The sequence below is a fragment of the Chaetomium globosum genome, genomic scaffold (assembly GCF_000143365.1).
Source record: "Chaetomium globosum CBS 148.51 scaffold_4 genomic scaffold, whole genome shotgun sequence".
In the NCBI taxonomy this organism is placed as follows: domain Eukaryota; kingdom Fungi; phylum Ascomycota; class Sordariomycetes; order Sordariales; family Chaetomiaceae; genus Chaetomium; species Chaetomium globosum.
Window position 1 is genome coordinate 608,227 of NT_165979.1, and position 14,203 is coordinate 622,429.

The following is a 14,203-nucleotide window of genomic DNA, read 5'->3' on the forward strand; positions in this document are numbered from 1 at the left end:
CCAAGAAGAAAGGATGTTATTAAAAAATAAAAAAAAAAAAAAAACAAAAAAAAAGAAAAAAAGAAAAAAAAAAAAAAACAAAAAAAAAAAAAAAACAGAAAAAAAAAAGAAAAAAAAAAAAAAAAAAAAAATAATAAAAAAAAAAAAAAAAAAAAAAAAAAAAAAAAAAAAAAAAAAAAAAAAAAAAAAAAAAAAAAAAAAAAAAAAAAAAAAAAAAAAAAATAAGAGAAAAAAAATAATAAAATCTATAAAAATTATCAAGACATAATATAAAAGATGATAAAATAAAAAATAAAAATAAAAAAAAAATAAAATAATAAACACACCAAAAAGGAAACTAAACGAGGACAAAAATAAACTTAACATTACGTCCCCATCCAAGAAAGATGAAAGGGACAGTACCAAAAAAAAATAGGTGGTATTATAATTAATTCTTGAAGAGAATGTATACACGAAACATAATCCAATATACATAAGGGATTGGACAAAATAAGAGATATCGAACCCTGCTGCAATACCACGGTCATACCGGGCAAATTGTACGGTACGGGGTGGTGGCAGGTGGCAAAATACCACCTTACAGAAGAAAGGGGGGCGAGGAGGTGAGGTTTGTTTGCTTCAGGTGGGTGTTGCTGCTTGGCGATACTACCGTGGTATACGGAGGTTATGAAGGTGCAAGACGGCGGAGCACAATGAACGGCCAACTCGGATCCCAAGGCCGGGCGTCGATAACGGCGGGGCATCTGCAGGGCGACGGAAGGGGGAAAGGGTCCAGCCTTTTTAGAGCATGGCCGGGGAAGCCAGAAGTGCATATCCGCTGCGCATCATCTATGTAAGCGAACGGTTGGGGTTGGAAGGTTTCAATCGCTGCCGCCTTGACATGCGGGGGCGACTAGGGACTCGACTGGGGGGGCTATCGTGCATGTGGATGGAAGCGGAAAAGAAAGGTCTTGGGAGGGCTCGAATTAATGAGTCGAACCATGATTTTCAGGGTCATGGACTGGTTGGCGAGTAGGATGCCGAACCGTGAACAAGGTCGGGTTCGGGGGGCTGGCGATCCCGCGACACCTTAAACAGACGGCATGATTCCTCGATCTGAGCTCCAGAAACGAGATCGATGTCGCAATGACGGCAGAAGATAACACACTTCATACAGACGATCGCGTTACGGCACCCTGACAGGCTGAATCGGCTAGACCTTCACCGGCTGCAGCTCCCCCCCTACCAACCACGAGCTATTTTCCTGGGAGCGCGGCCGTGGTCGTGACGAATCCTTCTGCAACCTCATCTAAAACTTCCGATTGATTGCCATTGCATCCGCTCCGTGGGCGGGAGCTCGGGAATGCCAATTGTCAAATCAGGGAGCGGCCCTCGCACAACTGGGTGCTTCTGGAACGTCGCTCTGCTGTGTCACCCACCTGCTATAACAGTTCTCCTTGTCATGTTGGTACATCACAATTGCCACGCCGAGGCTAAAATACCGAATTGCGCTCCATTGGGTGACAAGCACGATCGCAAACAAAGTGATGGCGACATTGATTGGAAGTTCACTCCGGGCTCTTGGGGTAATTACTCCCGAGAAGCCCCTCGGGCCGTTAGAAGGAGGCGTGGCCGCATCCGAGTGAGAAGCATGTGCTCGGAGCATCCGCAGGGTTGCCAGGGGGCCCATGTAGGTGGGTAGGTATTGAAGCCAGATACAGGTGTAACTGGGGGTATTTGTCCATGTTTGCGTTAGGTATCCGAAGAGCAGCCGAATACCCTGAGCCGATTGATAGCCATTAACCGATGGCCTTAGGCAAACACTGGCATATCCTCGAACGGGCGCATGGCATGGAGACGGCTTCGCCGAGGACTAGAGAAGCCGGTGTTGTCGCAGTGGACAGAGACAATGTGAAGTGATGAGAGTGAACTGTTGTTTCATTGGCTTGTCGGATGGCCTGTTTCGCTCGCCTCATCGGAGGGGTCAGAGTCGTTGCCATCGACTTAGGGTCCTTCGTTCCCGCTTTCGTGGGCATCCACCGAGTGGTCTTCCTCTTCGTTGTCGTCATCACTTCCCGGTTTACGAATGAGCAACAGATCCTCGCTCCCCTGCCACTGTGACGGCATGGGCGGGAGTTCCTCGTCGTCATCCCAGCCGTAGCCTTCATCATCACTGTCGGCGACTTCGAAGTCGGTATCTCCAAGTTTCCGCTTTGGAGCCAGGGTGGAGGTGAGTGTCCTTGAGTGCTGCGTGTCGTCGTACTGGATCGGCACTAGACCGCGCTACACTGGTCAACAATTGAAAGAGCGGCCGAGGCGCAACACTTACTTGATCCACCTCGAAGGCGCAGACACTCTCAATCGAGGGGCCGATGCCCTTGCCATTCAGTTTCTGGATCGCCGCAAAGTGCAAGCCGCGCGTCTCTGAACCTTCCCCCAGCCAGTCCCGGAACAGGACGATTCTGGTTGACATCCCTTGTTCCCAAACGCTGGCGTTAATGGCCGGGACCAGAGCGGCACCGCGTTCAGCCTGCATTTTGGTGGCGCATTGAGTGAGAACCACAATGGCTAGGTCTCGCGTTGCAGCGAGTTTCTGAAGGCTGCCTACAATATACTGAAGAACCTGCAGCCTACGGGCCGAAGCAGAAGGTCCTTCATGAACCAGGTTAGTTTTGATGAAACAATGATCCAACCAAGCAAACTGCAGCAGAGGTACCTTTATTACCCTTTGGGCGTCCCTGGTCGAGTATGGTTCAGGTAGCTTCGGTAAGGCATGGTTGATGAGGGCGGAAAGTGAATCGACAACTACAAGTGATGCCCCCTGCGGAATACAGAGCGCGGTAGGCCTACATAGTAGCGCGATAAAGTGCGGCAGGCTTGGGCATGTAAAGTGGGCAAAGGAGTCTAGGCCATTGCGATCTGCATACTTGTTTTCGCCGGTCTTTTCGTCGACGATAGAACGCAGACGCTCGATGGGGACGCGATGGAATCCATCTAGATGCAGAGTAAGCCGGCTGTCCACGAAGGCAAGCTTCAGGAGGAGGGCAAGTGCGACAGACCAACCCAAACAACTCCGCGGCCTTCGCTGAGACAGTGGGAAGCGAGCTGGAGTCTGAGGAAGATCAGCAGAGGTACGTCATGAACCGCGGAATATGAAGCATACCCGAATGCCGTCTTTCCTACTCCCGGAGGGCCCCAGATCTCTGTCACATGCCCTTTTTGAAGCCCGCCATGCCCAGTACCGGCCAATCCCGGGTTGAGAGACTCATCGAGAGCTGCAAGTCCAGTTGAGATGAAGTTGGAGTTGTCTCCTTCCAAGTCTTGCAAGGCTTGTGCCGCTGACACGGTTGGGAGACGATCTTGGGAGAAGTGTTAGCTAGTGTTTAACTAAACAATGGAGCTCTGCATGGTGACAATGTATCAAGATCATCGATGGGACGGAGCAGCAACTTGAAGCTCGGAACCATGCGAGAAAACCTACGCGTTGATGGCAGATCAAAGCTCGAGACGTCGTGACCGTGGATTGCGTGGTAATCCATCCTCTTACCCTGTGGTTCCCCGTAATAACCGATCCGTTTTTTTACGGTTGCGCTTCATGAAGCGTTCGCCTCGTTTCCATTCAGTGGAGTCGTTAATGCAGCCCAAGCAAGAACAACGACGGAAGTGCGGCCCGGTCCTTCCAAGTCGAGTTGAGGCCGACGGATGAATGACTTACCTAATCAACCAAAAGGATTGAGAAAGGGGGCCGGGTTAGGGTTTATGCTGACTGCGAGGCACGTGCGAGGCCACAAATCCAAAAAAAGGAACATTTTCTGGAAGCAAAAATTTATGTCGAAGGTATCCCCAAACAGCCAACATAAACAAAACAAAAGATAAACGTGCGGTTTATGTGGATCGAACACATGACCTTCAGATTGATGTTACCGAAGTTTTACTTCAGTCTGACGCTCTCCCAACTGAGCTAAACCCGCGTTGTTGAAAACTGCGCTTTTGAGGAGTCACAAATGAACCCCTGACACAACTTCCGTCGCAGCGAACCCCTCAATTTCACATGCACAAAGTTGTCAACACCAACAAGTGCTAAGCATTTAACCCGCGAAGGTCTGAGCCATGATGCCATGATCACATTCACATTGAATAGTCAATAATTCAACGGTTTTTGCCCGGTTCTTCCCGTTCTCCCTTCAGCCGAATTGATCCTGGGGCACACACACATTCTCACCGCAAAACCCGCACTCAACGAAAATTACGATACTCATCAAAAGAACCCACGTGAGTCTTACGATCGTCGTATGTTGCAATTTATCGCCAGCGGGCCCTTTGTGAAGATATCACCAGCCCCGTCACTCGTCCCGGAGTCTCCCCCAGCATCATCCTGTGTTACGACCCTCGTCCCCTTACCCCAGACGGACCCCCCCACAAACCCCAGGATGTCTGGAATGGGTAGGTTGATGGCGTTCACATGGAAAGATTTTCTCAAACTGTCCTAAAATGGTTAAAATGGGAGCAAAACAAAGGGGTGCCGGCGGGTTTGGTAGCATGCCGGACTCCAGGATCTACGGCCCCTGACTTTGCCGAGGGCAAACCCCCTTCCGCCTAAGCGCCACCGGGGTATGGGGAACAATCAAAGGCTGATGATATTCGTACATACCATACGTGTTGCTGATACGGACGAACTCCCGGCGCGGCGACTCGAAGTTTTTCGTCATCAAACCCATCGAACGGAAAGGACCGAGGAGGATAAAAGTTTCGACCGTTTCTTACAAGGCCCATCCTCGCCGCGGTCTCGGCACCGCGGGCTTGGCAGTTGGTGAGCCTCCTCGGGCCCCCAGACACCAACAGCCGGCATCGACACCACGGGGTCGGCGCGGAGATTAAAATCCCATCTCCGTCGGAAAACGGTATGAAGTATCCATTTTTCGCTTTCGTCATGTCGCCTTGTTCAGTGCTCATCCACTCCGCATTTGGCCTCCGCCCATGTGATCGCAGGGGCTGTTGCTGGTTCGCCGGCGCATGTCAATCTCGGGATCGAGCCGCGAAAAGCTGGGGCTGATCTGACTGGGGACGTGGGGGGCCACTCAGGGCGTTGTTCTCGACCTTTCTCCGGTCGCAGGCTTGCCACTCACCCATCCGCCTCCAACAACGACGAAAAGTTTGCCAGAAGCGGACCTGTCAGAGATTTATCCGAATCGATCCGCCAATTCATCGGAAATTCTCGGCGTCCCCGACGCCCAAGCCGGTTTTTTCTCTCTCTCTTTCTGCCCTAGCTAGGGAGTTAACCGCTGGACCGCCCACCTGCGCAAGAAAAGCGCGCCCCAGGACAATGGTTTGGCCGCTTGGGCGTGCGACGCTGTCTTTTTTTCTGCTGGGCAAGCCTTGGGTCCCCACAGATTGCCTCAAATTCTCCTTGGCTGTCACTTTGCCCAGAACCGAGCTGCACCGGGTTCAGAACGCGGCGCTACGGCGAGCACAGGCAGGGGAAATCCGCAGGCTGCGGAGCCGCCGGATAATTGCGGTTTTTGAGGCGGGCGATCGATCTCCGTGCAGCCGCCCAGTCAGGAACTGAGGACGCCTGAGACGAGGGCGGGGCAACAAGACTGCATATTCGAGCTGAAAGAGCATCAGTTTTGACACGATCCCCAGGTATTGGGGGTTTTGAGCATGATCGATGACACGTATGCCACTCGTCTCTTTTTCCTTATACCTCGCTTTTTTTTTCTGGCGGATCCTCGGTCCTTCTGTGGGCCGCGGCACTTACCGTGGTCTCGAGCTTGCGGAGAAATGACTCGCAAGCTATCGCAGTGGGCTTTTGTCACCTCGCGCTTCGGCCAAGCTCGGTGAGAGACTGAAAGGATGAAAAAATTCCGACTGCCATTGCGGCAGAGCCAAGGTTTGTGTTGTGCTTGGTGCTGATTGCATTGGTATTTTCATCCGGAAACGATTGGCTTGGCCCCCCCACGTGTTGGAAACCATGGCTTGGGGTCGTTCTTCCTTCGGTTCCCCGGATCTGAGAGCCTGGACCGCTATCAGACGGCACGATAACATGGGGAAGCGAAACCCTCTGGCGCTTGTTTCTGAGTCAGCCGGCCCCGCGGCAAGCAAGCTTTTGCAGGGTACGAGCGTTGGCTCTTCGGCCCGGTTCCAGCGTCTCGAATTCACCCCGTGGAGAAGAGAGAAAACTTCAATCGCAATGAAGGCATCGTGCACCTTGCTGGTCCATAAACTCGCCGGGTTCCCAGGCGCCAGGTTGCCAAGGCATGAAAACCAGAAATGCCGTCGTGGGGCTGCGTGCAATTCCCTGTATGGGATAGGTCTGAAAGGCTTGACGGCACTCCACAACTCCGAATTCCGTCTCGGAGCTACTGAGACAAACCAACCGGTAAATGCCACTCCGGATGGATGGATAGGTGGATAGGTGGATAGATGGTGTTTGAACACCCGTGTAAGATTTGAAAGCTTTCGTTTTGCGCCGGTCGGCTTCCGAGTTCCAAGAGGTCGACGAAAGGCGTGATGCATCTGACGGCGCTGATACGGTGATAAGTCAAGCCTTGGGTGCAACCCCGAAACCCCCACGAAAAGTCGTATGGAAACGGGGTTAAGCGATGTCACACACCCCATCCATCGTCAAAAGTCCAACTGCCATGTCAGGCACACGGACACCACGGTCCTACGCGGTAATCACAAAACCCGCCTCTGAGAAGTTTGACGGACCCTCGGCAAGCTTCATCAGCACTCGTGTTCCGGCTGCATCCCGAGGGCAGCGAGCCGACGTCGATGCGGCGCGCTTATCTCTGGATCCCCAACATGCAGCGGCCAAGATTCGATACCCCGGATTTTGGGGGTTCGGAGTGACGTCCGAGTTGGAGGAAACCCGGCCGATGGCTGTCCCAGCCCGAACTAAGAAGTGTAGCACAATGTGTGCCCGGCCCGTGATCGAATACCTACCCGAAACACGTAACCAACGCAATGTGGATTGTGCGCTGCAAGACGCGTAAATTTACACTCGCTCCAGTCGTCCCTCCATGATACTCACTATCCGGAGGCAGGGATGGTTATCGACCCCCCAGAGGCAAAGAGGGCTAACCTGTAATCTGGATCTTCCCCACACTCCACAGATTGTGTCGTCGGCCCTTATCTCCCGTCATTCTCGCGCCACACCTGAAATTGGTTTGGGCCACCTCTCACTCCTTTCATGGCCCTTCATTGATATCGGAAGAGGGAAAAGTCGGGAGACGAGGCCCTATCCGTTGTCCGCAACCGACCCTAGCTCGACCAGCTCCATCATCCGAGGTTTGCATGAACGGGTCAAATGCAAACACCACATGTAACAGAGTGGATTCGGCCGAGGAAAGCCCAGGAATCCAGACATCATCAACTTCTTGGCCGTGGTCTCCCGGGTCAGTTTCTCGGCCACCGCGGCTTGTGGGTTTTTGAACCTGGGGATTTCCCCGTCCAGACTCTGCATCCCCAGATATGCAGTCTTTCTAGTTGTTTCCTAGCGCGCGTTCCTCCCCGGGTTCATCGGCCGCCACCCATCTTATCACGGAGGTGTCGTACCACCACCGTGCTCGTTATCTCCGCTATACGGTCAGGCCATCTCGGCTGCGAAGGCGTCCAAAAAGGAAATCAGACAGGTCAAAGAAACCGAAGCCAAGACGCATCCGAGCCCAACCATTTGTACTCCAGCTCAGCCACCGTCCACACCGCCCCGGATTGTGCAGAGCAGTTCTGGGAAGGCAACGGTTAACGTCACCCTCCAAGGTCTGGCCAAAGACAAAAACGGCACGAAACGTCGATTTCTCACTTGGCGATCGACAGCCTCATGCCCCAGAAACAAAAAAAAAAATACTGCCAGCGCGTAGGTCGGCCAGCAACAACTCGGCGCGGGAGCGATCCGTATGGAGAGTGACAATAAGACGCGTGCCCCGCGCGGAGCCCAGCTGCACGATCTGAATGTGCTGTCTCATGCGCGAGAACCTTCTCGGCTGCGAACCAGATGTCCACGGCAAGGGCGCTTGACAACAGCCTGGTGTAAACACACCCAAGACAAGCCAAGCCTGCTCGGGCAAGTGGTGAGGTGCTGTTGATAGATCGCCGTGCCTAGGCGGTAGGTAGGTCCATGTCGCTTTGTCGCACGTTTTCGTCGGGCAGTCTGTCGAGCCTGCTGCCCCTCTGCAAATTCGGGCAACAAAAAGGCTGAGGTGACCTGGATCGGCACAGTCACAAACTTCCCATCTGGCCGATTCCAGGTTCCCGTGTCCTTCACCCCACCCGCCCCATCCTGCCCTGCCCTGCACAATTACAATGACTTCTGGCACTCTGGGTAGGGAGGTCTTCACACCACCAGGGCTGCATGACAGACTGCAATAAAGACCTACATCAGTCACCCAGCCTGCCGCTGCCGTCCCAGCAATGCAGTTGCACACCGGCCAAATTTATCTGATGGAGGGTACGGACGCAGGCTGCAGAACGGAAGTTTCCAGGCGACCAGCGAGGTATTGTATGTATCGTGTATCGTAACCGGGGTAATGTAGGGTACCTCTGGAGCCAGGTACCGGCGGTCCACTATTTCTTTCTTTTTCCCCGAGACTCCCCCTGGCATTCAGGCGCTCCTTCCCTGCCGGGCCCCCCCTCACTGAGTCGCTGCGTATCCCGAACCCACACCCCCAAGCCCCTGCTGTTCCCACGCCACATGCCAACACACCCCCCAATGCCAGCCCGCGCGCCATTTAAAACCAGTGCCGCTTCCCCCAAACAAACCCGCCAACTTTCTGTTACTTCCCCATGCCACTTTGAGCTTCCCCGACGTCAGCACCCCAGACCCCAGACAACACCACGACAACACAACGACAGTAATATACAACAAAAGGAACAGCATTCTATTTTCCCAATACCCGGACAACTCGCACACTGCACCCGCATCACCACCTCTCTTCACCAAGGAACGACGACTTGCCTGACGATTGACCATCGACGTTGGCATATCGCTTCCGCCGGCTGCGTACTTCGCGTGTGCAGCTTGACCATAAGAGTGCTAGGATAGGACAAGGGAAATTTGGGTGTTGAGAAACTCCGCTTGGGAGGGTGGACATATGCAACGAGCAAAGTCTGCCGTGGACTTCTCCAGCCTGCTGAACCCAGAGGTTTCGGCGGAGAGGGACCAGATTTTGCAGCAGCAGCAGCAGCAGCAGCAGCAGCAGCAGCAGCAGCAAGTACAAATACAGCAGCAAACTGAAGCCGAGATGGCGGCCGTTGGCCTTATCCGTCCCAATGGACCCCTTCCGGTGGGTGCAGCGCCCGCTGAGCAGACCACAGAGCTCCCGCGCCCCTACAAATGCACCATGTGCGACAAGGCCTTCCACCGGCTGGAGCACCAAACCCGGCACATCCGCACCCACACTGGAGAGAAGCCGCACGCCTGCCACTTCCCTGGCTGCAGTAAGCGGTTTTCGCGGTCAGACGAGCTCACCCGGCACTCGAGGATACACAACAACCTCAACTCGCGGAGGGGGAATAAGAGCGGACACCATCAACACGCATCTATGATCCATAGGATGCAGCCCGATATGATGGCGCCGCCTCCTGGGCCCAAGATGATCCGTTCCGCCCCGCCCACGGCCTTGTCATCGCCAAACGTGTCGCCTCCCCACTATAGCTCCTACAGCATGAACCTTCCCACGCCGCCGACCTTGAGCCCCTACAGCCGTGGTGTCTTGAGCAGTCAGAGCGGTCCGGACATGGCCATGCTGGCCAGGGCCGCGGGTCAGCTTGAGCGAGACAACGCCCCCGGTCAGCACCACTACCCGCCCTCAAGACAGCACCCGTATTACGGCGGCGTCTTGCACTCGGCGCGGAACCCGCTGCCTGGCCTCGGTGCTTACCACATGTCGCGCCCGCACTCGCACGACGAACACGATGACCACTACGCGCACGCGTACAGACAGTCGAAGCGGTCGAGGCCCAATTCTCCCAACTCGACGGCTCCCTCGTCCCCCACGTTTTCTCACAACTCCCTGTCTCCGACACCGGACCACACCCCACTCGCCACGCCTGCCCATTCGCCCCGCCTCAGGCCCTACAGCGGTGTTGAGCTGCCCCCGTTCCGCAACCTGAGCCTGCACCACACCCCCGCGCTAGCCCCCTTAGAGCCGGCGCCCGAGGGCCTTACCCCGCCTCTGCTGCCCACGCCCAGGAGTAACGGCATGTCGCTGACCGACATCATGAGCCGGCCCGACGGCGCCCAGCGGAAACTGCCTGTGCCCAAAGTGGCCGTCCATGACCTGCTGAGCCCCGCCGATGGATTCTCCACGAGCGGCAGGAGTTCGTCGTCGAACAGCATTTCGGGCGTCGAGCTGTACGAGAGGTTGTAATGGCGGCGAAGAGGAGCACCCGTGGCGTCCGCCTTCGACTCGCGAACAATCGGCAGCCTCCGACGATATGACTGATGACGACAACTCCGGGCAAATCTATAGAGGATATACAACCACTTGGGCGTTTGGCTCTTTCTTTGTTGGCCTACTTTTTTGGGGGTTTTCTGGTTGCAAATGGCACTCGACTCTTGTTTAATATTGGTTTGGAAATAGTGGATTTACACGGCAAAGCGGGTGCGGGTTTCTTGGGCTTGGGCAGGATAGACATCACCACTTCACCACTTTTCTTTTTGGGCGGATAGACTTGGCTTCCTACTTCCTCCAATGTGGAGCAATGAAAAAGACAACATTGTTTTTCCTTTGTGTTCTCAACCGGCGGATTTTGGACGGCAGGTTTTTTGGTTGGGCTTGAGAATGCTGCAGCAACACATCAAACTTTCTCTTTTTTTCTCTTATGGTTGGAAAAGCAAGTCGATAGATGGTTTGGGAGGTCACCAGGCACAGGACAGCGAGGAGAATTGGATTTTTGGCAGTCTCATGTGTATTTTTGGCTAGTTACTTGGTAATTCCCACCACCCTTCACTGGGAGACAACAACAGAAGTCATCAGGTATTCAAGCAACAAACCGCCGCCTCCCGAACCAAATTGTGAACATCCGCAACCTGCTGCTCTTTTGCTTTTCTCCAGCACTGGTGACAAGTCGACGAGCAACGTGTGCCGCTCCTGGCCGCTCATCGTCTCCGGCTTTCACCACACACCCCTCCCCCTTTTTCTTTTTTTCTTCCCTCCCCCCAGGCCACCTTATTTCTCCACGTTTCAGCAGAGCTGCCTCATTAGGGCTGGGCCGCGGGGAAGAGCAGCACAGGGTCTCAACGGGGGGGCGGTGGGTTTTGCGCCCCCCGCCCATGGCCCCAGCCCAACACGCGGCGTGGGTTTTTGGTTCTGGGGCACGAACGAGCGAACAAGCGAGTTCCCGCGGACCGTTTGCCGGTGCAGCTGCGTGGTTGCCCTGCCTTGCCTTGTCCCGCGTGCCTCAAGAGTTCGTTATCTTGCTTTTGCGATGCTTTGCTTGGCCTTGCCTTGCCTTGCCTTGCCTTGCCTTGCGTGGGTGGCATGTGCCTGTCTGCCTCCATGCTACGCCGCCACGCACACACGCACGCGGGCGGTTCTTTTTTTGATTTGTTTTTCTTTATTCTGCCTTTTTCTCTGACTTTCTTTTTTTTTTCTTCTTCCTGTTCCTTTTTGTCTGACCACGCCCACTTTCCTGTTTCGTTGGGGGCATTTCCTCATTTGTCCATCGTTGCTGAGTTAAGGATCCCAGTGGGTGTGGGGAGTGGCATTTGTTTTCTGGGACGTCCAGGGTGGTTCAGGGGGGGTCCGGGGGAGGGGGGAGGCTCGGGTTTTTTTCCGGCTGGCGCTGCTGGTGGGAAGGACCCCCTCCATGACTTGCTCGGACCTGTCAAGCCTTGCCGTCGTGGTTGAGAGGTCCCAATCCTGTGCAAGTTGTCCCTGTGTGGTGGTGCCGTGGGCCGTGTTGTTGTGTGCGCATGCGGACTCGCCGTGCGGCGGGGTGCGGGGATGCGACGCTGGCCTTACGTGAACGGTATTGCCGGGCCCCGGGTTTTACGCGTACGACGCTGGGCTGAATCTTTGGGAGCGCGCGTTCCCGTCCCGCTGCAAGCCCGCCCGCCGCACTCGTAACTTGGGGGAGGCGGTCTACGGGATTACAGACACAGACACATGTGTGTGTATGGGTGTGTGTGGTGCGCGCAAGGCAAAGAAGCTGGGCGGGCTTGGCTGGGCTCTCGGCGAGGGGTGGGCTGCTGGCTGCCTTTGCGAAACACGCCTGCGGCGCCAGAGATGGCGTGGATGGTGTCAACTGGTTATTACCTAAAGCCAGCGAGGCCAAATTACGCCAGGTGTCACGATTTGGGCAAGAGTGGAGGGCCCGCCCACTCTGTCATGAGAATCTGTGACTGTTGGAAAATGTATCCCCGCCCCCCTCCTTCGTCCCTCACCGAAGATGCATGTTTTCTTTTCCTTTCTCGTCACTGCCAATGCTGAGGCGATACGTTTCTGGTTGCCTGTGGGCTCAGCCTTCCCCCCAATAGGTATCCTGACGAATCGCGTGGCACAGACAAGGCTTGTTAAGAAACGCCCAGAATGGCACACAAAATGTCTGGCAACGTGCCCGCAACCTGGGGATGGTTGAGAGCCGTCGAAGGGTGCCTTGGCGAGTGCGGCGGAATGATGTGGGGAGAATTGTGCTTTGGGATCACGTCAGCGGTTGACCTCGTCTGTTCCGTGGAACAAACACCATTCCCCCTTTTTTTACGTCGTCTACCCCGGCACCCCAGGAAAATCTTCCGGTAGGCAAACCAATTAGACCCCTGGTTTGTTAAATCGTGGGGGGTGGACAGGCGAGCGGAAAGTCTGGGGTCACGGCGCCGGCGCGCCGCTTGGGACGCGAGATCGACAATAGCGCCGTTCCAAGACCCCCGAAACTGCCCTTTGGCGTCGCTGATTTGAGCTGATTTTCAGGCTGGTGATCATAAAAGACCAGGGTTCTCAGATATCAGCGCACTCACTTGTTCACTGATCCAGAGACCCCCAACCTTGGCGTGTCCGAACGAACTGATCAGCTGTCCTGAGCGGACTCGGATACTCGGAGCTCGGTCGGTGTCGGCGTCCCGGAAGAAAGTTTCCAGCACAACCAAACAAGAGCGGCAGGTAGCCGCCTCTCGCGCGGCGAAGGTCAAGGCGCCGGGACAACACGGCTTTTTCGCGCGCGCAGAATTGCTCATGGTGTCAGAGCCGTGGATAGGACGCACCATTCGATTTGTCCTGAGGCTGGGCAGACACGGCCCTCACCGCAACTTCGGGTGACGAAAATGATACAAACGCGGGCACGGCATCCTGGGCTCTGGTTGGACAAAAGAGGTGGGATGCCTTGGCTCATCGCGACGGTGATGCAATCGACGGGTTGGCATGTCATCGATCTCCTCGAGGAGTCCGGCGAGGGCTCGCGGCCAATGCGATGTCTCTCGGGTGCTGCTGATCTCTGAGAAGCCGTGATTCGGGTGGCCCGGCAGCTGCACATCCATCTCATGGGTGGCCTCCCCATTCCTCCCAGATAGATCGCATATACGAGGCGTTCGTAACACCCGGTTTGGCTTGCTGATTGGTTTCATCCCACCTTTTTGACCTCAAACGCGTCTCGGGAGCCCAGAGATGCTGCGTCTAGCAGGGCGGTCTAGGTGCTTCCGAAAGAGCTGGGCCCCAGACACAAGGCAACGTGTTTGACGGCCTGAACGGCATGGAGGATTCGACGGTTCCCCAGAAAATGCCCCTGTCTCTCGAGGACCCATGAATGGCGCAACCGATCCCCGCAATCGCTTATCCGAGCTACCAAGCTCTCGGAGGCCCGCTCACGCAGGACTGCGAGGTGGGAGGCTTTTGATGAGACGGAGATCTTCATGGCCGTCCCTCCCACCTTGATCATAACTTGCGCAGGTTGTTTGAAGTGTGGGGTAGTTAGATAACGCGCTCTTTCAAAGCGCGAGGAAGAAGACTCGAGACCGACCTGGTCAGTGCTGGTGCAACGCTGAGAACCTGGATAAGAACCGAGTGGTACTGCAAGCGAGGGCGGGCTCTTCTGATCGGCGGCGCGATTGTGCGCCCGAAGAACAATGTCTGAAAATGATCGGTGGGTATGCTCCGGGCTGCGGCGGACATGCTCAAAACATCAGTGCCACAAGAAACGATGACACCGAGGAGCTTGGTACGGACAAAGAGATACTTTCCCCTAGCGCTGCCCAGCATCCCGTCATTTCCCAGACTTGCAGATTATTGTT

General features: G+C 55.0%; 5 protein-coding genes and 1 non-coding gene across 6 annotated transcripts; 2 read left to right on the forward strand and 4 right to left on the reverse strand.

Annotated features, from left to right (window-relative positions):
- Positions 1 to 1,983: 1,983 nt before the first annotated feature.
- CHGG_03904 (uncharacterized protein) lies at positions 1,984 to 2,515 on the reverse strand (the record flags this gene model as incomplete). Its single annotated transcript, XM_001223117.1, has 2 exons — positions 1,984 to 2,241; positions 2,309 to 2,515. 2 exons carry the CDS (start codon positions 2,513 to 2,515, stop codon positions 1,984 to 1,986), a joined length of 465 nt encoding a protein of 154 aa, XP_001223118.1.
- A 1,343-nt stretch (positions 2,516 to 3,858) lies between these two features.
- CHGG_11327 lies at positions 3,859 to 3,950 on the reverse strand. Its single transcript has one exon. It is a non-coding gene; the product is annotated as a tRNA-Phe (tRNA).
- Positions 3,951 to 4,258: 308 nt separating this feature from the next.
- CHGG_03905 (uncharacterized protein) lies at positions 4,259 to 4,911 on the reverse strand (the record flags this gene model as incomplete). The annotated part of the gene is made up of 2 exons (XM_001223118.1): positions 4,259 to 4,460; positions 4,631 to 4,911. 2 exons carry the CDS (start codon positions 4,909 to 4,911, stop codon positions 4,259 to 4,261), a joined length of 483 nt encoding a protein of 160 aa, XP_001223119.1.
- Positions 4,912 to 6,620: 1,709 nt separating this feature from the next.
- CHGG_03906 (uncharacterized protein) lies at positions 6,621 to 6,974 on the forward strand (the record flags this gene model as incomplete). Its single annotated transcript, XM_001223119.1, has 1 exon — positions 6,621 to 6,974. One exon carries the CDS (start codon positions 6,621 to 6,623, stop codon positions 6,972 to 6,974), a length of 354 nt encoding a protein of 117 aa, XP_001223120.1.
- A 2,097-nt stretch (positions 6,975 to 9,071) lies between these two features.
- On the forward strand, positions 9,072 to 10,349 carry CHGG_03907 (uncharacterized protein; the record flags this gene model as incomplete). The annotated part of the gene is made up of 1 exon (XM_001223120.1): positions 9,072 to 10,349. One exon carries the CDS (start codon positions 9,072 to 9,074, stop codon positions 10,347 to 10,349), a length of 1,278 nt encoding a protein of 425 aa, XP_001223121.1.
- Positions 10,350 to 11,808: 1,459 nt separating this feature from the next.
- Positions 11,809 to 13,153, reverse strand: CHGG_03908 (uncharacterized protein; the record flags this gene model as incomplete). Its single annotated transcript, XM_001223121.1, has 2 exons — positions 11,809 to 12,228; positions 12,938 to 13,153. The coding sequence occupies 2 exons, from the start codon at positions 13,151 to 13,153 to the stop codon at positions 11,809 to 11,811; spliced, it is 636 nt and encodes a 211-aa protein (XP_001223122.1).
- Between the last annotated feature and the right edge of the window lie 1,050 nt (positions 13,154 to 14,203).